The sequence below is a fragment of the Anopheles funestus genome, chromosome 2RL (genome assembly GCF_943734845.2).
Source record: "Anopheles funestus chromosome 2RL, idAnoFuneDA-416_04, whole genome shotgun sequence".
In the NCBI taxonomy this organism is placed as follows: Eukaryota; Metazoa; Arthropoda; class Insecta; order Diptera; family Culicidae; genus Anopheles; species Anopheles funestus.
Genome location: NC_064598.1, coordinates 71,762,273 through 71,787,639, shown reverse-complemented (window position 1 = coordinate 71,787,639; position 25,367 = coordinate 71,762,273). Strand labels below are relative to the sequence as shown.

The 25,367-nt window shown below is 39.7% G+C and overlaps 1 protein-coding gene across 6 annotated transcripts in view; it reads left to right on the top strand.

Annotated features, from left to right (window-relative positions):
- LOC125762520 (uncharacterized) overlaps positions 1-23,557 on the top strand; it is a 65,000-nt gene extending 41,443 nt beyond the window's left edge. For 3 of the 6 annotated variants that reach the window (XM_049424691.1, XM_049424690.1, XM_049424692.1), the window contains 5 exons: positions 3,189-3,374; positions 9,809-10,165; positions 17,721-19,847; positions 22,293-22,457; positions 22,523-23,557. In XM_049424691.1, the coding sequence (XP_049280648.1) occupies positions 3,216-3,374; positions 9,809-10,165; positions 17,721-19,847; positions 22,293-22,457; positions 22,523-22,594 (2,880 nt within the window). In that variant the 5' untranslated portion in view covers positions 3,189-3,215 and the 3' untranslated portion in view covers positions 22,595-23,557. Of the gene's footprint in view, positions 1-3,188; positions 3,375-9,808; positions 10,166-16,676; positions 17,501-17,720; positions 19,848-22,292; positions 22,458-22,522 lie in introns of those variants that run through there. The other 3 variants (XM_049424693.1, XM_049424694.1, XM_049424695.1) reach the window with 3 other exon arrangements.
- The last annotated feature ends 1,810 nt before the right edge of the window (positions 23,558-25,367 follow it).

Genomic DNA, 25,367 nt, shown 5'->3' with positions numbered 1-25,367 from the left:
GGGTAGACAAAGTCATTCTAGTTGTTCAAGTATTTTTAACTACGCTCTAGCGGAATTTATGTGAAACACAGAACAGAATAAAGGTATTGGATATTTTATTGATTCAGATTTAGCAAAATGTTACTCAATTATTCATGTTGCTCAAATTTTTCCCACGTCCAAGAAATTTCGTCAAGGTTAGAAATTTGACAAATCACGTTCATTCAGCGTTATTTTCCAGATTGCTGTTCAAACGTGCTATAATCAACAAAGTACACCCAGGCCTCGGGTTTGGTCGAGGGCGATGGCTTAGAAAATGGTGTTATGGTTGAGAATTGCTTTGTACTCTCGGCAACTTTGTAGGTGCACCCAGTTCTTACACCTTTGCTCACCTTTGGTACCACTCTGCTTCAATCAGACTGTAATGGAATGGTAGGCTCTACCGTATGCTTCAGTATAATGTTTTTTTTTTGTGTTAAGTTCTCTTCCCATGCGCGCAGGCCCCAACGTTATTTTGTTTCCTTCGTATCACTTGTAACGCGTTCCTGATTCTTCAGCCAGCAACGATCCAGCGCTCAATTCCTGCTATAAGCAGTCCCGGAATAATAAAGCCAACCATCAAAACATAATAACAACAAGATTACCACGTTAATGTACGGTTATGTGCGCGAGCGGGCTAGGCTACGCTGATTAAACATAACGGTTTACGACACCATTTCCTGGCTTCTTGCACGTACCGGTATCGCCATCGTGTGTCGACCGGTGAACACTGCCGGTTGGATTGGGCTACGGTGTTTAGGGATGAATCAAAGGGAGGAGGTGCGTTCGAACGTGTCATTCGGTCCATCTGCTGCATCCTGGTGCACCAACCCGGAAGAAAGTCCAAATCGGATAGTTTCATTACCCTAAGAAATTGTCTGCCATGACACGGGGGGACACTCACCGCTGTGGGCCGCCACCACCCGTTGGTCGATTATAATGTGGCCAAGAACAGCACGCAGCAAAAAAAAGAGCTGACCTTTTGATTTAAAAATAAAAGGCAACAAAACATTTTTGCCACAGCCCTCCAAAGCTTTACCGGCGGTTTGATGAAAGAAAAAAACAAAATCACATTATATGCTTGTTTTCCTTCGTGACGTTGGCGTTCGAGAAATGATTGTTTAGAAACCAGCGGTAGCAGTGCGCACTGCGTTTATTAGAACTAAGTTTAATTTGATGAGCTAAGAGCACACCTTTGGGTATATGTGCATGTTTGAGACATCTTTTGCAACATCAACCCACCCACCCACCAGCAACATATAAAATGCTGAGTGCTATAATTGCGAGGACATTTGTTTAATTGAAATTGTTAGAACATTCTCACAAATTTTATTGCGAGGCCGCGTGCTTTGCTGCCCCCACTGATGTAGCAACAATTCCGATTGGTGTCGCGCTGAATCATCACCATTCCCATCCATCGCGGTACATTGTTGGGCGAAGTCAGCTAAAAATCAAAATACAGCTTTATCCAACGTTTTATGACACACGACGGGGCTGCAGTGATTCATACACATTATGGTAAAGAATTTTCAAGTGTGATTTCGCTGAATTTTGTTCTTCCGGTGGTAGTGGAATTTAATTTGCATTTAACTCGGAATGATAACGTTCAACGATTCATCGTCGTTAAGTTATCATGAACTAGACAGTGTTGTAATAACATTTTATTGTACGGACTATTAAAATGATCGTAAAGTTTGATAATGTGTAAATCCCAGTCTGTCGCCTGTTTAGTCAAGTGTAAACGAAGTAAAATGATGAATGAAAAATGAATATTACTCTTTTTCGGAACAAACAAATCTGCACAGTTTTCTTGTTCATAATTGTGTATGAGCATAAATAACTCATAAATGGCAAGACAGCGGAAAAACCACTTAATTGCAATCGTTACAATAATATTTCCCGCAGACATGGTCGTTACTTCCATTCGCACAGTTTTCACATCTAGAAACATTGTTTGGATCACAACAGAAAAATACATTCGCTTCTGTGCAGGAAATAAAACCGGTCCCTATTTTACTAAATATGAAATTACGGCGTACTCTCTAGTTGATTGCAGAAGCTAGTAAAACCAATTCCCATTTTTCGTATAATACAAAGAATATAGAAACATTTCATTTTATGAAGGCTCCATCTGAACAAGTTACGTTTGGCATGCATTTGTTTTTTTTATTACATCGTCTCGATACTGTACTTCTTGAAGGTGAGCTTGTTGCCTTTACCAGAAAGGCATAAAATGTTATAGCCCTATTTTATTTGTGGTCGAAGGGAAGGGTTTTTGTTGGTGGCTTGCTGTACTTGTCAGTGTTTCGATGGAGGTGTACTGTCTTGGTGACATTGACAAGGAGGGAACGCGTCACATGTTTAGGGGTTCTATTGATATTTATACATCCGTGTTTCTCTGGGAGTTCTACTTCACTCGTTTGGAACGAATGAAGACATTTAGGAAATTTGTCCTAGGAAGTGATGCTAACGATATTAACAATCGAGACTAGTAAGCTCACGTTGAAAGTATTGTGCATATACTTAGCCGCGTACTGTCATTATATAAGAGGATATAAAACACAGAAAATGTTTTATAGTTTGCATATTAAACATTTACAGCTTGGTCTTAGGTCAACACGTTAGATAGTTCTAAATTGTAATTCATAAAAATTTAATCATTTGAAACAACGTTTATCTGCATTGGTAAGCGATTTGTATGGTCAAAACAACAACTCTGGAAGGAAAAAAGTTCTCGATAAGATTATAAACAACAAGCGTCGAATGTGGCCGTTGTTGACGTCAACAGCTCTTTACTAAGTAGACGCTTCAGTTAAAGCACGGTTTAAGGAATTGTTCGTAACTCCACTTGACCGTTATGATGATCATTAATCTTGAAATTGAAGCCCAATAGCTACGCGAGGTTAATTGATTTGGAACATCGTGTTCGTTTTTTGTGTTCCTCTTTTAAACACTCGTTTGTCTCACTTGTTACGTAAAAGATTTATTAATACATACATTGATTAATTCATCACGCACCAGCAATGACAGCGGTTGACCAGAAGAAAATATTTTGCTTTACATTTTACATACATTAAACTCATGTTTTTGTTATGATTGGTTTCTTAAGATTTGAAGAATGCAATGGCATAGTAATATAATTGTGATTGTTTCTTTCTGGTTCTTTACAGATAAAAGCTTCATCGAAGATATAAAAGATGGGACTGGCACAAAGTAAGCGTTCCGTTAACATAACCACAGACCCAAGCAAGGAAGCAGTGGTCGCTGAGGGAACTGGAAAGCTGGAAAAAATTGGCGAGGTAGATCAGCTGAAAGCACAAGCTAATGGCGATACTCAACACAACGATGGCGAAAATGTGAGTGTTTAAGTATTCAATTCTAAAATTGTAGTGCAATTTGTAAAATTTTATAAAATATTCATTAATTTCGCTCACATTGATCCTTGTTATCCTAAAGTTGTTTTAATTATTGCTCTATGGGTATGATCGATTGAAGTATCTTTTTTTTCTCTTAATCGGTAAACCTTATTCCCAAAGTTAGTCAAAGAATATTAAATATTGTACCATCTATTGAAAGTTACGAACAAAATAACGATGGAATGAAATATATTTCAGCCATAAGCAACAATAACTGTTGCATACGAGTAGTTAAAAAAATGTACAAACTGCATTTCGTTTATCCTATAAATAGAATCGTACAAGTGTGCAGCATTTGTTTCCAGTACGTTTCGCGCAAATTTCCTAATACGGCACTGTTTTATTAATGCTCTATGTTGTGTCCATTTATTGTAGCACGGACCACCCCGTAGAGAGACACTGACCTACCTCACGTAATCCGAGACCTTGGCATTCGTTTGACGGTGTTGTATTATGAACTTGTCGTCGGGCCAAAGCAGCGGAACGGTTTTCAGTTTGTTATGGGTTTTACAGAAAAGGAATAGAAAGAGAAACCACACTCACAGTGTCATAATCCGCTGAAATATTTCTCAGATGCCTAAGCGGTGTGCGCGCGCGTAGGAGGAAAATGGATTTAAATACACGCTGCTGCTGCTCGGTTGGTTGGCGTGACTTGAGAAAGTAGTAGCGGGGGGGGGGGGGGGGGGGGGGGGGTGGGGTGGGGTGTGGTGTACATTATATGCATAGTTTATTAGAAGTGCAGCCGGTCTAATAGAGGTGATAATTTTCACGATATTAGCCTACACGTATCATAAAGATTGTTTTCTTTACTAGGCCTATGCAGCACGTTCCGTTCTATTCGTGTTCTTGCTGTGAAATGTTTCACCTTAGTAATTTAAATATCCTGACGGAAAGTACGTCAAACACTTTGTTTGTTAATTTAACTTAATGTACAGAAGAAATGATTTTTATGTACATAAATATTTCCGAATGTTGTTACACTTGCTGCTTCTGTTGCACTGGTTGCACTACTTTTATTGCTATACTGGCACAGGTTTGTTTCCCATTTGAACGCTGTAGCGCACGTGCAGACAACGCGTCACACGCGTTAAATAAATCTCACGGCTTCTCCTGGGAAAAAAATAAAGCCAGACGTGAGGGGGAAATACCGGTCGCATTCAAGAACATGATCGTAAATTAAGGAATTTATTTAAAGATATTCAAACGAGGAAGTCACACCGTTGTAATACGGGTTTTGGAATCAGTTACGTTGCTTGGATTATTCTTCTGGAATATAGTAACGTTTTTGGACGATTTTTATCAGTACGATTAGATAGTGTAGCGATTATTTCACATACAAAATCATGCACTTTTCATATTTGTTTGCGACACAAAGGCAGATAACAAAAGAAATGTTGTCTTATTGTTGATTAGAAAAGTTTGTACTCGTCAGCTTCTTCTTGCTCTCAGATGCATTCGTTCTATACCACGCCAACGTGCACGCATTCCCGACGGATAAACAAATACATCCTTTGTGATTCCAGCTTATTCTATACCCTGTACCTTTTTTTCCAAAAACCAGCTACGGTGTGGTGCGTATGAGAAGAAAGAAAGCAACCCCCGCTCGGCAGCTTCCCTATTGCGTGACTTATAGACGTTAAATAATCTTTTAGAACCTGTGAAAGATGAGGGAAGGATCGTGGATAGAAAATTATAATGCTAGCGTGAAAAAGGTTGCCCGGTTTCCGTGTTCTTTTGCGGGGGCCTAATTAGAGAAAGTTCAATCGTTAGTTATGGAATTGCTTTTTGACGGGTTTTACTTTTCTGCTGTTCCGTTGCTGTTTGTTTCGGTTACACGATGCTACCGCCAGTTAGCCGTAGTGCGGCAAACCAGATTCAAGTTCAATTTGAAACGTGATACCACTGTGGCCTTTTACGTTATAAATGATACGCGTTTAGAAAAAAATGAAATAAAGAAAGGCATCGGATTCTTATAACCGAGATAGTCTAACACGGTCTACGAAAGGATAGCAGCAAATGTTTATGGAAGATAAATTTCAACCTGATCATGATTTGTGTCCATCTATGTGAATTCTTATCTGGATCTAATCTTTTTGTGTAATGTTTTAGAGAGCATCTTAATTGATTTTCATGATAGTTTTTTTGTAAACTTTTCGTTGTATAATAATCATGCATAACACTTACAAAATTAGTCTGTAGCATGTATAGGAAATGTATATTAATTTTATTTATTTATATTGCTATTATGGCATTTGCCATATTGGATGGTTACAATAGTTTTATGGCATTTCCTTCTTGTATGTCTTATACCCGCGATACTTGGTTTTAGTATTTATTTTACTTTTAAATATAATCACTGTTGTGTCATTCTTTGACGTAGCTAATTGCGAAACGTCTATCGTTTAGATTTTATAGCAAAAAAGACACCTTCCATTGTGACGTTGCACGCGTGTGAAACTGTCTTGCAGTAGTTTCTTTGTGCTTTCCGTTCGTTTTACCAAACGAATGGTGGACGGTAATGATTACCAGCAAATGATCAATTAACTCTTCATGCTGTTCTTTCCATTGGGCAAAGAAGCAAGGAAAGAACGAGCGTGAAGGGATGGGTTGTTTCTAAATATAATGTGTGCGTTTGTTGCACCAGGAAGCTTGAGGGTAACGCTTACACTTTTTCCTCAATGGATGTCGATTGGTTTGAAATTGGTTGTTGTAGTAGATGCGCTGTACTACATAAGAAAGATGTAAAAAAAAAATACATAGAATGTCGCTTGCCACTTTTTGTTTCAAATTCCTATGTAAAGGAACATCTAAGGTATTTCCTATGTAGCGTAGTACGCAGAAGAAAATGCGAACGGATGCACTGATTTTAAAGATAAACAATCTAAATATATTGCATCTCTCCAACTAGAAGTGGTTTTGAATCGACAACGATCAAGCAAACAATCTGATTACATCTTTTCCCTCTTACAGTGCAGAACAAATTCGTGCAATCCCACTTTTGACAGAGTTACCGCCGACTACATACCAAGGCCCGTAATTACCGAGGGTTTCCTAAGATCCGTACGCCGCAGAATCAGATTAGTCGGTGAGGCGTTGGGCCGGAATATACGGTGCCTTGCTTCGTTGCATCTTTGCGAATTGAAGCGTGCATAATAGTTATCGTCAGTTGACGATGATGATGTGTTTGGGAGATATGCCGCCAACGATGTGCTGTGCGCGAAAGAAAATGTTCTCCTTCGCCAATATGCGTGTGGTTTTTTTTATGGAATACTCGTGAGAAAAAAGGGAAACTTAACCATTTTCAACAGCGAAGAAACAGCAGCAGCAGGAGAGGGCATGTTTTGGATGCACTTTTCACTCTTGTTCGCACTTTCAGCATTCGGGCTCCGGAGCACGCGTATGCGTACATGTTTGATTGATAGCTTTCTAAATCACTTACCAGCAAAACCGGCATAGTAATGGGTGGCCAGAGGGTTCGGTTCGCCTTTTGGAAAACATGAACATGCGGGAGGACGTAACATTCTAACGGTAATGATTACTTTCGAGATTAAATGCTCTGTTGGGCCCACGCGTATCTTGTACCTTGTAGATTGGAATCTTGCTGGACGAAGTTAACGTACACACGGTAATAAGACAGAGAGAAAAAATCATTCACTCTTATTGCTAGCGCAATGTATAAATGGAAAAATACCCGTTTATATTGTCCTGAATTTCATTAGGAAAAGGTTTTAAGATCATGTGATGGTGGAACTATTTGGTTGTGATGACAAATTATTCTTCTTATTAAATTCTTGTCCGAATATAAAATGAATTTTTTTCATATATTCCATATATTCCTGGACCTATATTTCGATACAATTGTTCTATCAAATGAAGTGTATTGTGAGGAAGGAATTATTTTTGGGTTTTCATTTAAATTTAAAAACAATTTCTCAAAATATTTAAACACTTCCTTTCATTATCAATGAATCAATGAATATATAGTACTAAGTATTAACGCAATATTTATATACGACATATGTATTATCCATAAAATGATATTCTAGATATTTTGTGCAAGCTTCATTTGTTAGTTTTTTCCCAATGGATCTGTTTGTAATGCATCCTTACCCAATACTAAGCATGACCCTCTTTACATAGCCACGGTTAATTGTTGTTACGTTAACGGCAATTCAAATCCAATTAATTGGGATGTTTATGATTTCTTTCTTCGGAGCAGCAGTAATTTATCGCATTCCTTCACAAGTGTAGGTGGCAGCATGGCAGGTTCAACAGTTGTTAACACTGTAAACAAGGTTAACTTAGCCAAGCATATAGCTGGAGGCGAGCTTCACGCTTCCAGAAACGAAACGCGAACAAACGCATCCACGTTAATAGAGATTAATTGGAAGTGACGTGGATGAGCAATCAATACCCTGAAATCCTCAATTTGTTATCGGAATGGTTTTGCGTTTTGTTTTCAAACTTCATCAACTGTGTTGTCTGTGCAGAACCAGCCACACGCGGGCACCATGAACCGAAAGCGTGTGCCATGTTTACGGGAGAAAGATGATTGATCAAAATGTAGCGCCAACCCACCCCGGGCCGCGTTAGTGTCAGAGCGCAGAAGTTCAGTTGTTTTGTTCTCATTTAAAATAATCACGATCACCTAACTGTACCTCGATTGCGAATGGCGCTTAAAGCACAACGTAGCCCGCGTCCCATTTGTTTCGCTTTGCTTTAATTTCAGACCACAGCACTATCCCTCGGCCGAAGGTGGAAAGTTAAAAAAGCAAAGCTTAAAGTGCATTGCGAGATTGCAAGCGTCGGCATTTTATTTCGCTTGTCAGCCTACACGTTCATCCTGTTCGCTGAAACCAATGGTGCATGGTCATAATTCTTTTCCCCCGACCCGGGTGCAGCATCCTACCGTCGATCGTAGTTGGTTTGTTGATTTGTGCGAAAGGTTGTGCACTCAGGCACGATGTTGTCTATTGCGTCTCGCTGGTCTAGACTGGTGGCGCAAGATAAGGGAACAAATGCTGTCTATTACTGGGATGAGATTATGTTCTGACCAGGCCAGTCAATGCGTGATAGTGCTTGGTAAAAATACTTAAAAACGGTTATAGTGCTTTTGCCCAGCGGAAAGAAAGATGATTGGAGTAATTAGTATTTTGCGCCGTTTGCATCTGCCCACGCCGATTGACAGTGATTCATGCCGTGTCCAGAGTTATCTCTGTCCATGATTTGACCGGGTTGGAAATTGGAATGTTTAATGTATGCAGTGAGGCATCAGCAAGGATTATCAACAGTCAACAAAATGTGATAATGATTGAACCTATCAGCGGCAGTTAATGTGTTCCTTTATATTTCAGAGTAAATATAAAAGGCTATCGGGGTACAATCATTTACGATGGGTTATTAAATTTCTCTGAACCAAACATGCTATTTTTAAACTATGGATCAGTTCAGAAAGGAGTGCATATTACCGATAATAAGGTGGCGCCTAAAAATGTGTAACTAAATTTTAAAGCGTCTCAGTTCTATTTTCAACCTGATAGGAGATAATGGTTATTCAGCGTCCATACGTCCTTTTTCGAAAGAAGTTGCCACCATAATCGGTACGACTCATTAATTAATTTACAACGGGAGAAACGATTTTCTTTTCTCTTGATTTAATTCATCTTCAAGAATAATATACCGGCGAGGGCGTGCGAGGATAACTCTCGGCATCGTCATTAAAATTCTGAAACTCTAACCAACTTTCGCATTTGCTGGATGAAGGCGTTACATGCGGCGTTGTATACGGGATTGCCTACTGTTAGGCGCATACAGAAATGAACCTTTGCGTTACAATTGAGCGTTGTACGTGATGTAAAATCACGTTGTATAACAAATTGGGTTAACAATTTAAAAAAAATGTGATATTTAGTAGCATGTATCAATTACTTTAAAAAATCATTAATGAAATATGGTGTAACATTTTCAAAAAAAAAATAGTATATAGATTTTATTGTATTAAAAATGTATAACAGATCCAAATTGACTATATAGCGTAAAAACGTACTATATTATTGTATATGTTATAATAAATGATATTGTCATTTCACATGAAATCATTCCTTACTAATAATTTGTTTTCCAATTTTTTCTTCTCTCTCCATGACGTTTTGCGTCCCATATGTTACTCTGCATCACTTCGCTACACATACTAATTCATAATCATGGTGCGTTCCACACACCACACCACCACTCCGAACCACCATTTGGGAATGTTTTCGTACTGTATGTCTGATGCGTGTTATGTTTTGTGTGGTCCTTTACTGGCATTGGTCGTGCCCCGACACCGCTACTTACGCCTGGTGCTGAATGTTGGCCGTACCGTACAACGACAGGAAACGAAAGTGGAAACCGATGCGGCCGAAAACGAAAAGGACTCCACAACAGAAAAGACCAACAAAGAGGGTGGCGATGGTGGTGGCGGTGGCGACACCAGTGTGGCCGCTGTATCTCCAACCTCGGAAGGCGAATCGGATGCGAATAATAAAACGCTTGAAAACGGCAGTAACGATGAATCACTAAACGATAGCAAAGCGCCAGTAGCAGATGAGGCCACCAAGAAGCCGAAGAAACCGAAGAAGAAGTGGTCCTTCCGCAATCTGTCGTTCAGCAAAAAGGACAAACAGAAACCGGTCAAAAAGGAGAAGGACGAGGAACGCGTTAATGGTGAATGTGAGAAAGTTCCCGAAGAGGTAAGTGATGTCTTTCGTAACGAATGTGTAACTTGTCCGGGATGAACTAACTCTGGGAGGCAATGAAGTATGGTGTTTTTTGTCGTGGTGTATTTGATGCGATTTTTTGTTGAAAGCGTTGTAAGAATTAATCATGTTATGCAATTTTGATTGCGTGATTCGTTTAGTGTGACCGAGCAACGATCACCTAAGAATTTTTTGTAAAATCTTTATAAAACCGAACATCTCAACATCAACATACATGGAATCGAACGTCGAAAATTCTATAATATTTACAAACGTAATACAGTCCAACAGAATCATGTCGGTTACTAGTAAATGCTATTTTTTTTATTTTTACCCGCGGTCAACGCCATGTCTACCATCTAGCGTTGATCGCGTCAGAAGTAGAAGCGCATTAAGAATATGATGGGATTAATTGGCAAGAATCCAAACTTCAAATACGCTGACAATGTTGTTAAGTACTAGTGGTTTTCGTATCGTTTTGCAAATATAGTTAACATCAGTCAACAGTGGTATGTTACATGCAAACATTTTTTTATAGATTTATTTTTTTATAATACAGTTACTTCCTATCGTAATTAACTAATAGAGGAGGAAAGACAATTGCCTTTTCTTGCACGAGTGCTATCGAATAAATCATATTTACACTATATCTCAACAGTACGCATTCTTATTGGTTGGTAAACAGCTACGATCGTGGCAGTAGTATACGTACACTCCTGTATTCTACTCGTCGGTTGTCGTCGGCCAACGCAAAATGCCATGGTAAAGAAGTTCAGTGTCAAGAATGTTTTTCTTCCCGCACAAAATGGGAGGTAAATATTATGCCGGGGCACATGTGTGTGCTGGCGCTGTCGCTTTTTCAAACGACATCATTTCCTACATCGTTTCAATGAACTGAACGCCTATGTATGCTGTTTTCACTTTTCTTCTTGACATTCCCTTGTGGTTTTGTAGCTTGCGTTCCTGCATTTCAAGGATTTTAACGAACAAAATGTTCGAGTGTTTTTTTTTCTTCGTTCAAACGCAAACAGATTTCTCCCGCAAAACATTAGGCAAAGGTTGAATTTGAACGTTTTGTTGTGATCGTAAATGCTGTGAACGAAAAAACTAAAATATTTTTTTACGAAATCTAAAAACTCTTGAGACGAGATGAAATCTGTATATGAATGATGGCTCATCAAAAATCAGTTATCATTCAATCTCGGTTTATTTAACGTAAATGAAGTAGAATTGCCATACGGATTAGAATTTTATGTTGCAAGACGTTCTCGATTGATCAGAGTATACACAATTTGCTCAAGAACGGTTCCTAGTATCAAAAATGGACGTGTGGCGTTATTTAATTGAAAAATGAAATAGAAATCAAGCGCAACGGAACGTTATCCTTGACCGCCAGTAAATTTATGATGATCACACAAAATCTGATCTTTTTCCGCACTGCTTTGGTGATTAGCACCATCGCCTGGCTAATGCGCCATCTGCTATCGCCTTCCAAAAATTCAATTTGTCCGTAAGTAGTTGAGCTGCTGTTGAGATTCTATTTTCGAAAATCGCGCATTGCACAAAACACCACCGTGCGCGATAGCTGGGCATTGATGCACGAAAGCGGCACTAAACGGATGGATGGAAATTTCGGAAAACACATTTTCCCGGTGGCCCGACCGGAAAATGATAGACCAATAACTGTGCGACGTATTTGGTCGCGTGCGCGCGCGGTCATTAAAAGTTTTACTCTATTGATCGACATGTTTGTTGTTGATGTGTGCGTGTTTTTTATTTCCTAATTCTTTTTTTTTATTATTTTTTGTTACCTAAGTTAATCCCATATGGTTCAATGCCATAAATATAGTTTTAAAAATTTTACACTAAAGGTAGCGTGTACGATCGTTTAAAGTTAACAATTTATTCTTTCATAAATGGAGTTGAACCCTTTACAATGTTTAGTTTAAAATGAACTCCTAACATAGTTTTCTAATTGGTCTAATGAAAATAAATTTCTAAATGGTTTAACATTTTTTTAATAGTTTAAAAACAAAACAGCTTTGATGTGGACCCACAATATATAGTACGTAGTTTACGTTTAATTTGTTTTTTTTTTTCAAGATGGTCAAGGTCAGTAAATTGCGCAAAATCAGCTGTTGCAGAAACTAACGCTGCGCATGTTTCTTTCATTTCGACGCCTGTCATAACCACATGAGTATTCGTTAATCACATTTTACCATGCTTTAGTGTTGACAGATGGACGCTATCTTAATGAACAAAGAATGTTAGTGGCCATATAAGTTATGCCAAAGCAAAACGCGAAGAATCATGGGTGAGGAGCGTTAATGCACTATTTACATGTTTAACTAAAAATTCGTATAAAGTTATGTAACTTTTATATGTTTTAAATTGATTATTATTATATCTTAATGATTTAAATTATAATAAGACATAGGGAACCGTTGGAAATTAAGTTAAAATCATGCATCGTTCAGATAGTAAATAGATTCTTGGTTAGATCGTTGGACGACCGCACCTGTGAGCAATAAATAATTGGATTAATATTGACTGCACACAGATACGATTGCAAAATAAATGCATCTTAGTGCTAACTACTTGTGTCGACACTTTGTATTGTGTACAAAAGAAGATTTTTTTTTTAGGAAAAAGATATTCCTTACAGCCGTCCATTGAATTGTTTCAAATGTTTATTGTTCTTATCTTTAAATTTTATATCATGCCTCCATTCGTAAACATGCTGCTAGTCTTTTATTCATTTTAAAGTTAACGCTAACATCCCAGGGGGGTTGTGAAATTTGCCCTGTAGGGTTTTATTTAAGAAGGGTTAGTTTTTGCAAGTATTTAATTTTTGCAAATCAAATCTCGCTCCTTTAAATGCAGGGGTGTTTTGAATGCTTGTAACGTATGGTCTCGGTTGTATTAGTATTTGTATGGGCGGTTTGGGAAGAAGTTAGCCGTCGTTGGATAAATATAAAATAGGGTTAGACACGATTGGACGGAAGTAAACAAGGTACAGAAAAGGCAAAACATACTTGATGACTCAGTCCCAACATTAAACCCCTCCTTAAAGCCGGGTGTAATATATTAACCGAGTACTTGGTATAAATACTGCATCAAGAAGGGACGAAACTTTTGTGTTGTATGCTCGAGTAAACAGTCAAATGCTTTGTGAGTGTTTCCAATATGAGCGATAAAATGGATGCAACCAGAACGAAATGTGGAACATAATCCAAATCTTGTTTTAATGCTACCAATTAATATAAAATATATCAAAAAACTCTGCAAAAGTGCAGACTTTTGAATGCGACTTTGGAGTTGCCGTTGGAAAAAGGTTCCTAAAGGAATGACGTACATCTCTATTCCCATCTGCTGTTTGTAATGAGGCTTACTGAATGCAGTTGGCATGAAAGTTGATGGATCTGGTCGATTGTAATATATTTTTCTTCTGCTGACGCATATTTATCCGTCGCCTAATTTAAGCAACGGCACACTATGCGGATGGCGTTTCATTCGTTTGTATCGGCCGGAACAAAATAAACAAAAACCAAATTCCACATTTGGGGGTGGTACTACGTTTTGTTTATTTTAGAAAAAAATATCGCAAATTTGACAGCGTCACGGCGCTTTGTCCTTGTTCTCCAATATTAGAACACGGAAGAGACGAAGGGAAATGATGGGGTAGGAAGGGTAGGAATGGGGTGGGGGGGGGGAAGAGGTAGAGGGTAGTATTTTTGGAGAAATTGTATCATTATTTCACCCTGAAATTTTGACTGCAAGTTCCTAGTTTTTGTTTTGTTTCTTAAATTGTTACCAAAGCGTAAACAATCGTAAATTATATTGTGCAATTTTAGGTCATTGTTTTGCTTATTAAAACATTTACGGTAGATCCAATGCTAAAACTTCATACGAATTAAAATAATCTTCTTTGCTAGTTGGCTTTAGGACGAAGTTGAATAAAAAATATATATATTTTGTTTTATTATGCACCGTGGAATATTGCAGTGCTGTGGCTTTCTGCCCAAAATTAGTAACATTTCTTGCTGCTCGAACTCGAGGAAGTCGTCCAAAAAACCCACTCTATACTTACTATTTTGGGGCAATCAACTTCCTTAATTTTGAGCACCGTTTTGTCGTTGTCGTCGTAGGTGTGTACATGTATTTTAGGAACATTGTGAGGAAGTCAAGAGACCGTTATAGCTGATCCAGGTTATCTTACAAGGTGGTGTGTTTTTTTTATGGCGATGAGGTTTTCTGTAATGATGACGAATGAGAAGCAAATATAATCTTTATCTAACTCCAAACTAAAGCTACATCCACATATTGCTAATCTTCAAACGAAGATGAATACTATTTTCTCTTATGATTAAAGATGATGAGATTATAGATAGGAAAAGTGTGGTATCTGATTAGACAGTGTATTGAAGGGTTGATTGAATTCGTAAATCCATGTATTACCAGATAATATATCAATTAAAGCTGAATAGGATAGATAGATATGAACATTCCATAAATGTGAAATATTCAGGGAAAGAGATAATTCTGGGTTGAAAGTACAAATTAACCATAATACAATTATTCTCCAGGTAGATTTAATCTTATCGAAGACTCACCTTTTCCACACCACCCCTGTATATTCATTCAATTATATTCAGTTCTTTCTCATCAGCTTGCAAAGTGTCGAATGGTCAGTAAATTGCATTTCTCCCTTGTCGTAGGGCTGTGTGTAGTTGGAAAAATATTGTTGGCATCTGAATGCATCTCTCTCTCTCTCCATACAATATTCCTTAAGACAGTGTCAATGTACGTATTGGAACGTATACGCTTTGGCTGTAACGCTGCAACGCAATAGCTCTACGCATGATTGATTTTAGTCATGGCTCTACGAAAAGCTCTTGTTGTTTTTATACGTTGCTGCACTGCTTCATTTCGGAAGCCATAAACCATTCTCCTTCAATATCATCATTTTCCGGCGAGCTGCGATTGCATCGCTGCGTGGAATGCGTTGGTTACGGGTATCTCTTTACTTACCTTCTTGATGTTACTGCTGCACGTCTTCAGCCTGTGTGGTGCATGTCTCTGGATATTGTGACGTGTGTGAGAGACTTGCGTGAAGGTTGTTCAAACCCCTAATGCAGTTTCTATTTTGTGCATATATCATTTAAAAAAATATATTTAAAATGACATAATTGTTTTGCGTTCGAAAGTTTTGTACAGCAGCTAGTAGGAGCTCTATATAAGATCGATAGTTAAACATTCCTTTTCCGCGAAAACCAACACCCACGTGCGCCTTACTTGAAGCGGACAAGTTTTATCTTTCCACGGTAATAGTTTCAAATGGTACATTCGTTCCAACATTGAGTGTAGTGAGCGATGTTTAATTGAAAATGAAGAGCATGTAAATATGGTTGGCTGTGTGTCGCTCATGCCGGTACTGTACACCGGTGTAGTCCGGTGTTTTATGCGCGCACGAAGAGAGTGTCTGATTTATTGTTGATTTTTGCATCCACTTTACTTCCCTCAGCGCTACGTGCGCCTTCGTTAGGTTATTCGCGTTACTGATTTTCGTTTCAGTTTTACGATCGTGGCCGACAAACCATTTCCTTGGTGCACATATCAACAAATAAGGAAATGGTTTTGCTGCACACCAGCGCACCGAAAGGTGTGCAGATGGAATGCTCTGGATAATGTTTTCCACTGCAGAACGATGCTTGAGATACTTGATGGCTTTAACGTTTTGCTATTATTTCATCATTTATTATGTGTCTCGTCGTGTGGGACGGTATGCTTTTACCTTGAAATAATCTCATTAAGTTGCTAACAGATCGGACGGTTTGCAAGGGATTTACAAAATTATTCACTTACTTTTCTGCAAAAAAACAAATCTTACAATTATTTGTGTTTCTAGTTGTTGGCGATGTGTACTGGGTATGATCAAACGTGTGATTAATGCGGAAAAAAGTATCTCGTGGAATTGTCAACAGAATTCGTAACAGTCGTGCCTACCTTACACCAAAGTGAATAAAGGATTTTTCTCAAGTTCTTCGCTTCAATACATTTGGCTTGTATGCATACCACGTTACGATCATCCCACACACGCAATGCTGTTCAGCCGGATCGGTTGTGCCAACGTTGGGCCAAGTTTTGCCACAACTCTTCGCGCGCCCAACTCTTCTGGCTGCGCTTCGCTTTTCCATCGACTGAAACCTGCGCAAACTGAATGAACTGAAGCGAAATATCACCCGAACCCTTCGAGTAGCCAGCCAGCGTCTGCCGGTCGCCGTCCCCGTCCGCCTGAACGCGGGCATCCGCCCGGATGCTGCGAAAGAACCATTGACGTCCACTTGAGCCAGGGTGTTCTTGCGTGCATCGGGAAAACGGGAAAGTTACGGTGGAGCAGCACACATGTACGCTGCTTTCCTCATTGCAATTCCCGTCATTTTATTTTATTTTTTTTTACTTCTCGAAGACGCAGTGTGGTGTCACTTTTACTATTTTCCCTCCCTGTCCAAAGCGCTTCACTTAACTATCTGCTGCCATCCTTTCGAATGTATGGATGTGCGTGTGTTCAGTGGAGGTGTTTGCTCTCATATGTGTGGGTTCTCAAAATCGGTGTAGGATCATTAGCTCTAGCAAAAGCCGGTGGGGGGAGATGGATCACCACCGTCCGTCGTTCGCTCGGGATGGTGGTGCGGTTGCTTGGTGGCGGACTGCTGCGCACTGGTATGCGGTATTTCCTAGGTCAGCTTTTTGTTGGGTCTGTTAGTGTAACGAAGCTGGCGGATAGATTGTCTGCAAAAAGAACCAGAGGGTGCGTTAGGGGTGAATGCGAAAGAAAGATATCTTCTGTGTGTATGTATCGCCGCGTATATATGTCTCCGAAGATGTCGAGAGCGCCGCTAGGTCGGCTCGAAGGAAGCGGCACATGGGGAATATATAAATTAAATTGTATTGCGTTGCGATGGTTCAGTTTTAACCAAAGCTTCTGCCGGGAACGGTCATTGTGCGGGAAAATATTTAAAACGTGCCAGTGTCACAACGTATTGCCGTTGTTTAGAACCGTTCTTCAGTCAGTTGATAGTTTGAACATTTTAACCGTGAAGAATAACGCCGCAGCAACAAACGTATCGATTGATCGATTGGAAGTGCAATCTTCTAACGACTTTCAACTAGTGCTTTGTGGTCAATTGTTTTCATATATAACGTTGGTTCAGTTTTCTTTGTTTTTGCAAAGAAAGCTGCTGAAAGCTCACCAAAATTTTACCAGCAATAGTGATCGTTTTAGTTATCTGTCTACTGATTGTATACTTCGTGATGGGTGGTGTTAAGGTGAATAGTCTAAAATGTGTAGTGGTACATTTAGGATTCGCCTGGAAACCTTCGTGATATATGATTACGGCTTGAAATATTTGATACACGTTTGTGCTCTGAAAATAGTGCAAAGTGAAATTGGAATTCTTTTCGAACATTTATTTTATATGATACAGTGCTGTGTAATATTTTATGTTAATTAATTTTCTTGTTACCTTCCACGCATTTTCCGCTTCAGCCCACTGAGGATGCTGCTGCCGCTGCTACCGCCGCTGTAGCTCAAGAAGCCGCATCTACCACTGTTGAAGCCGCCGGTACGAGTGAAACGAAAGCGGAAACCGTCGTGACTGCTGCCCCTGAAGTTTCTACTACCACTGCTGCTGCTACCGATGCCGCCGCTTCTGCTGCTGCCCCAACTGCTGATGTAACTACCACCACCACCATCACCGCTCCCGCTGTTGACACCACCAAAGTAGAGGAACCGGCGATTGAGGCGGTGGCCGTTGCGGCTCAAGAATCGGCCGCTCCTGTCGCTGTTCCTGTGGTTCCTGCGGAACCAAAGGTGGAGCCGAAAGAGGCAGCACCCGTCGTAGAAGAACCAACCGTCCCGATGGCACAAGAAGAGAAACCGGAGCCGGAAACAACCACTACTACTGCTACTGCTGCCGTCGCTGCCCCGATCGACGAGAAAGTGGTTGAATCGGCAGCCGTTGAGGTAAACACTTCTACTCCTCCTACTAGTACCACTACCAGTAGTTCTGCTGTTAAGGTAGAAAACAAACCCGAATCGTCTGTAGAGAGCGAAGTTGCTGCTACTACTTCTACTACTCCTTCCAATACTACCAATCTCGACAATAGTACTACTACTACTACTACTCCCAACACCCTGACCGACACTGTTGTTAGCGAATCTGAAAAGATTGTAGACGGTGGTGAAAGTACGCCCCCACCTCCACTACCCTCCATTCCTCCACCCTCTCAGGTGATGGTGTTCGTTGAGGCTTCACTGTCACAGGTTGCGAGTGACGCATCGTCGTTGGAGGAGAATCCGTCAATGGTTTCGGTTCCGTCTGATGCGGGCCAGTCGAACGAGACGCAAAGCCCACCCGTCGTTGCCCCTGTTGAAGGTTCGCCCGAAGTAGTGGCACAGTCTGTTGAAAATCGTGGTGCGACCGTTGTGGGGGATGTTAGTCCACTTGAAACGTCATCTTCCACTGTTGAAGCTAAGGAAGTGGTGGAGCCTGCAATTGTTGCTTCTGCCGCAGAGCAAATGCAGTCAACATTGCCATCCGAATTGCTTCCGGCAGAGCAACCGACTAACGTTGTTGAGGAATCCGTTGTTTCGGAAAAGGTCGCTGATGTATCGGCACCAGTAGTAGCTGCGTCCGAATCGGAACAACCTTTGGTAACCGAAGAGATCAAAGAGACGGTTTCAAAGGCGGTTGGAGAAATTCTTGAACAAGCAGTTGATAAAATCGAAAGTGGAGAGGTTCCGCTTACTGCTGCCGCACCCGCAGAGCAAACAATCGAAAAGGAACAGTCCGTTCAACTAACAACGACGGAACTAGCGGCCGTTCCGCTTCCTGAAGATGAGGCAGTTGATGAAATCAGTAACAACATTGACGATCTGCCACCGCCTCCGCCACCACCAGCCGTTGATGATGATGAAACAGTCCCCGACTCTCTGCCATCGCCGCTGCCAACAATTGCTGCTGCTGTCCCGATGGAACTGGATGCTGGCCTGTTGGGAACGACCGATGAGCTAAAGCAACAGGATACCAGTGTGCTCTCGGTAGACATCTCCTCTCCTCTGCCACAAAACAGTCTCGAATCGCTTCCGTCGCCTCCGACTTTGTCACAGAGTGATGTCAGCCTGCCACCACCACCAGAGTCTCCCACGGCGGTCGCTGTTCCCGAGCAAGTGGTCAATCCGGAATCTGAAACTGAGTCTGCCGCTGTTCTACCGTCGCCTCCACCTGCACCATCATCTACCGGTGACGATCCTATCAGCTCTTCCATCCCATCCTCCCTTCCAGAAGCAGAAGTAGAAGTAGCTAAGCAGCATTCGGTTGATAGTCAAGGTTCGGCAATGTCGGTGGATACGGCGGCGGCGGCGACGGTGGAAGCGTCGGCAGAGAAGCGCAATGAAGATGAAACGCTGAAGGAATCTGTCCCGGTCGTAGATGCTAGTAGTAGCGAAGAGAAGAAGGAAGAAAAGGTGGCAAGTGCAGAGTCGAATGAAGCACAGCAGGACACATTGGCAGCAAACAAGGCGGCGACGGCAGAGACAGAAGCAACCGCGGAGGCATTAGTGACGCCCCCGGTAGCCGTACCGGCAGAAGTTGAGGAAAATGTCGCGCAAAAGGTGAATAATCTTTCACACTCACTCTTCTTCTCTCTGTTAGCGAATCCACAACACTACTACTACAACTACAGCAACAGCCCATCTTACCATCCTACTCCCATGCCTAGGAACGAGAAGCAAACGTGAAGCAACCTTCGTTGCTTAATTGTTTGTTTAGATTGCTTTGTTTGTTTGATTGTTTGATTGTTTGTTTGTTTGTTTGTCTGTTTGTCTGTTCTTCTTTTCCTTCCTTTGTCTATCGAAACAAAACCGTGCGACATACATACTTTCACGTACACACGTCATTACATATTTGCATACAAATCGTACACTCACGCGTGTGAGCAGATTTCCTACAAGTTCAGCAATATGCCGATCGATGATGATGGTCCAACGGAAAAAGCGAAACAAATCGCTACTACCATCCAAGTGCAGTTAATTTTTAACTTTGTTTCTGTTCTTGTTTTCGTTGGCGCCATCTTTTCGATATCTGTTTGTTTTTCCTGTTTTCTTTTGCTGTCCCTCTAGTTCTATTACTTAGTTTCGATTTTGATCTTTTTTGTGAAGTTATTTTTGTTTCGCTAATTTTTTTTTGCTGCTTCACTTTCGTTGATGTCGTGTTATTGTTTGTATTTTGTGAAATATCCATTACGTGTGCATTGTTTGTTATATTGAATTCTAAAATCATTTCTAACAGTTTTTTTTACAAATAATTTATTTTGTTGTTGTTTTGTTTAACAATTATTAATATTGATCCGGTGTCGGTGTTAGGATGTATTGGAAGTGGGATTTTTTTATTCATATTTGATATAAGTAGAAACATATTTATTCTCTTTACATCAGCTAGCAGCTACGGTTTGACATTAAATTATGTATTTAATTTATGATTCCGATTCATGTATACATAAATTGAATAATATTTATTGTGTGTAGATATGATAACAATTCATGTAGAAGAGAGTGCAACATTGAATTCATAATAGAATTGAATGATTGCTATTGTTTGTTAGGATCGGTTTTACACAATAGGAACTTAGGTTTTCTTTTCCTTCTGTTTGTTGCTTTCGGTTCCTGATGGGTTTGCTTTTTCCAGTTTTATTTATACGTTTTCGTTTTTTCTTTAAATTCTCTCGGCCTCTATTCTTCTCATGGACTTGTCTGTTGCAATTACTGGAAGTTTACGTAGTGTCATAAAGTTATCTTCATATTAAGCTAGAATCAATCGCACATTTCCAATTTTTGTTTGTTTTAAAATTGCGGTCTCTTTGATTCGTTCGTGTTGTGCTACATATTCTGCGCTGCAATCGATCATATCGTGTTCTGGTATAAATTTTCAGTAAAAAGTATCAGCAAAACTTCGAAAGTGGAATTTTAAAACGCAAATACAAAACCTGACGTGTACTAAATATTTACAAAACAAGAAAAAATCTAAAATGGCAGAAGCCAAGAACATAACACTAAACCTTCGTTTGCATCTACCGAGGTTTAATGAGTATTTTTATTTTTTCAAAGCGACTTTATTTTTTATCAACACTCATTGTAGCTGAAATCATCTGTTCGACATGTTTCATATAGTGGTAGAAAACACTTTACAAAACTTGAATCCGTTACTGTAATGCGTAACGCGTGCAGTGTTGAACCTAGTTGTATATTGTCCGTGTTTTAATTGCAACTACTAGCGTGTCCAGCATGTAGCGCACATTTCTTACCTGCTTTCTTTGTGTATCTCGAAGCACATTAAGGTTTTAGCTATACATTCATATTGAACGGTGTAAGCATGTAAAATAAAACATTATTGTGTTTGTCTCATCGTTTGCGAATAGTTAAGACATCATGCGGATCTGTGACATACAATCATCAATTGCTCATCTTTTTGTGCACATGCGTTACTAGGGAAGGAGACGTGTTTTTCGTATTGTTAATGTATTTTAAACATTTCATCGTGTGCTGTCTTCACGGAATGCAAAAACTGCGCGAGTACAGACCATATAAATTTGTTTCAGATTCAAACCTACTGTTTGTTACTGCGAAACTCATTCTTTCATGCTATTTGCTAAACTCACACCAGTGTAAAGAATGGTTCGCTAATTAGCGTGTTTACTAATATGTTAAAAATGTATGGTTTTTGGTGCGTGCTTCAAATTATCTTTTACTGTAAAATTGAACTGCCGTTTCTGGCATCCATGAATGAATTGTATATATTTGTTGATATTTACACATGTTTTCGTTTTCTCTTTCTCTCTTTCCTTTTACTTCTATTTTTCTTCCTTTCTCTGTTCTATTCACCTCTTTCACTGTCAAAATTTGCAAAATTTTTCCACTCCTGTCTTCGATTGCACATGGCGCGTGTCGTCCTGTCACTATTTCATCCTTTATGCCGCGCGTGTTCCTGTTCTTCGGTCACACTGAACGGTCGAACATCCACGATGGCTTACCGATACCGTATCACTGAATGCAATGCACCAGCAGCAGAATGGATCAATGGAGCACGGAACCAGCAATGGCACGACCGAAAATGGCAAAACTGAAAACGGCACGACCGAAAATGGATCGGTTGAAAATGGTCAGAACGGTGTCCACGAAACGTCTGCCACAGAAAGTCTGAATGGAGAATCTGAGCACAAAAAAGAGGTAATTTATAGTGCGCTGTTAGATCGTACCGAATGGATTATTTATGCTTCGTTTCGTTTGTGCAGGAGAAAATTCCAGAAAAGGCAGCTCAGCTTCAGCAACCTCCACCGGCAGCTCCAGAAGTAACAGCCGAGTAAAGGCAAATTGGCGCTGAACAAAACGACAGCATCTATTGATTATTAATTAATTATAATTCTTATTATTAATAATAATAATTATAAAAAAAAACAAACCACACACACAAAAGAATCATACACACTCTAATGGAAATAAATAAAAAAGGGGAAATAAGTTACGAGACCGAGTTAAACCGTACGAACGAAAGCGATAGCGCGAGTGAGTGGATGGAAATGTTTACGATTAGGAAAGCAACGAAAATGAACGATTACAAAGGCAGGATATTATCGTTCGTAAGAAGAATCAAACATACACTATAAAATTTACTTCACTCGCACATAAACACCACCATGATTTGAGCATCAAATTTAGTTTTAAAATGATCTTTTAATTTTTTTGATATCAAAATAAAAGTCAACTATCAAACAGCTCGGCGGTTAATGTAACGATGATGAAAAGTTATGTTGTTATAGCCTGTGAAGATTGGAATATTTTGAACTCTCGTCTGTACCTACATTTATCTCTAGATTTATAGGTTGTTTAGGACAAACTGAAGGAAAAAAAACAAACAAACGTTGGAATAAACGAACATGATCTAATATTGTAGAAATTCATAATTAAAATGCCAGTATAAGTAAACCGGATGTTTAAAATTTTCTCTAGTGAAAAGATGGATTGCGACCATTAACAAATGTAATCGTAATTTGTATTCGTTTCGCACGTATCATCAACGGTATTTACTGTTATTTTGCAGACGATAAGGAAAATGTCTTTTAAATGTGGAAATCATCTTCCGCTCAAATCGATCAGTCCCATTTATAGACGCATTAGGATGCGAAGAGTGAATGTATAATTTTTTTTTCACTGGTGTGGTGTTAAGTTGGCAGAGGAAACGGCGGTTTCCTACTCTTTTTTGCTACTTTATTTTTTCATTTTAATTACATAAAAAGAAGAGGATCAATAAACAATTTCAAACAAACTTATGAATTTGTGCCACGTAATGGCAATTTTTTTTTTCGTTTCTTTTTTTTAATCTTGCGTTTGTCCTTAGAGTCACATGTTTTATGTTTGATTGGTATTAGCGCATAATCCAGGGTGGTGTATGTGTGTGTGTGTGTGATTAAGTGAGTTGTGACTCTACTGTTGAAGAGTTCCTTTTGCTAATGTGGGACGAGCATAAAATGTAAAACTTCCGATAATAAGACAACACGATCGTGGATCACATCGCATGAAGCAAAGGATGGTTGTACATCGAAACGCGGAACATCAAAATTCCAGACTAAAGAATCAAGCAAAAATGAGTGAATAGATGAACAAAATAGTAACACAGATGAAAAGCATACACAGATGCAGTTGAAGTACGATCACCGCAGCATTCGAAGCGGAATTGAAATATTTTTAGTGTGTAAAAGCAACAAGTATCTGTGACGCTAGATGGCAAAAAGCAATGCTGATCTTTGTATCCCGATTGACGCAGACGTATGTAGAACATGGTCATTAGTAAGTACTAGTTCCAATGCTGCTGATTGTGGATGTTAGGCGATACGATGTTTTTAAAACGAATAATAAAAAAGAACAGAAACAAAATCAGACAAAATTGTACGAATCTTACTGTGCGAGAATTGAAATTAAAATTAGATGTATCTTTATTTTATAGTTTTAGAATAAAACATAGTTTAAAAAAGAGTCGCTTGGAAAGAGAAAGGCAGGGCAAGTGACGCAACAGCAAGATGTGAAAGGAAGTACCACAATGAAATAGCATTGTACGAAAGAAAATTGAAAGGATCGTAGAGCCAACAAGAAGCTGTGGAGTAATACAAAGCAAAACTGATCGTGCAATGTAAATCTCTGTACCACTGGTAGACCGAGCGGGGGACGTAAAGAAATCACGATCGCCTACATTGTCCATGCTGTAGCGTGAAAGAAGATGTTGAAATTGAGGTTTGCGAACACTTTTTTAAAACTGCATTCGAGCTAGAATTGAAAGGGTCGCCATCATTTAGTACGCCATTTTTTGCGCTAGAACCATCATTGTTTCACGTCCATCCATCGTATCGTGTTCATGCGCAAGATAAGTGATAGAGAGATGTGAGCGCGCAGAGAGTTCTGCCTTGCTGGCCCATAACAAAACCTACCTAGAGTGAAAGCATTCGCGAAACAAGTACACCGACTATTTGCAAAAGACTGCCTCAATGAAGAGTACTGATTAAAAATCGAACGAAACGAAAATGACCATCATGGTGGGGACGTGTCGTCTTTTTAAATTCATCAATGTTTCATCACACTCATCAACGCTCACTAATGTACTCGCCGGCGCGTGGCGCCTCCTAATGTAACGGTCCAGATTTTTTGGGAATAGGAATATTTTGTAATCCCGAATAGTGCCAGCTGGCCGCGTTCCAGCTTCCGTGCACCTATACTTTTACACTACTATTCCAGCACGGTCGAGTGGTTGGGATGATTTTGATAAACGTCAGCCGTATACATTTACAACATAGACAGGGGAAGTACACGGGAAGCGAATGGATTGTAAGCCATCTTCTCGAAATTCAAATTACACAACCGTTTACGAATCGCAGGAATAGCATGGAGAAACTGAGAGCATGCGTGATCGTCGACAGTAACTGTCCGGTTATTTGCCAACAGTAGATGTTCGTTAGTGTGCAGATCACATACAAAAAATAGTAATCAAACCGTGGAACATTTTACTATTTGAATACAAATCTTAACGAATATACACAAAATACGTACAGTCAATTTAGAGCGAGTCGTTACGTCGATACCAGTTCACCA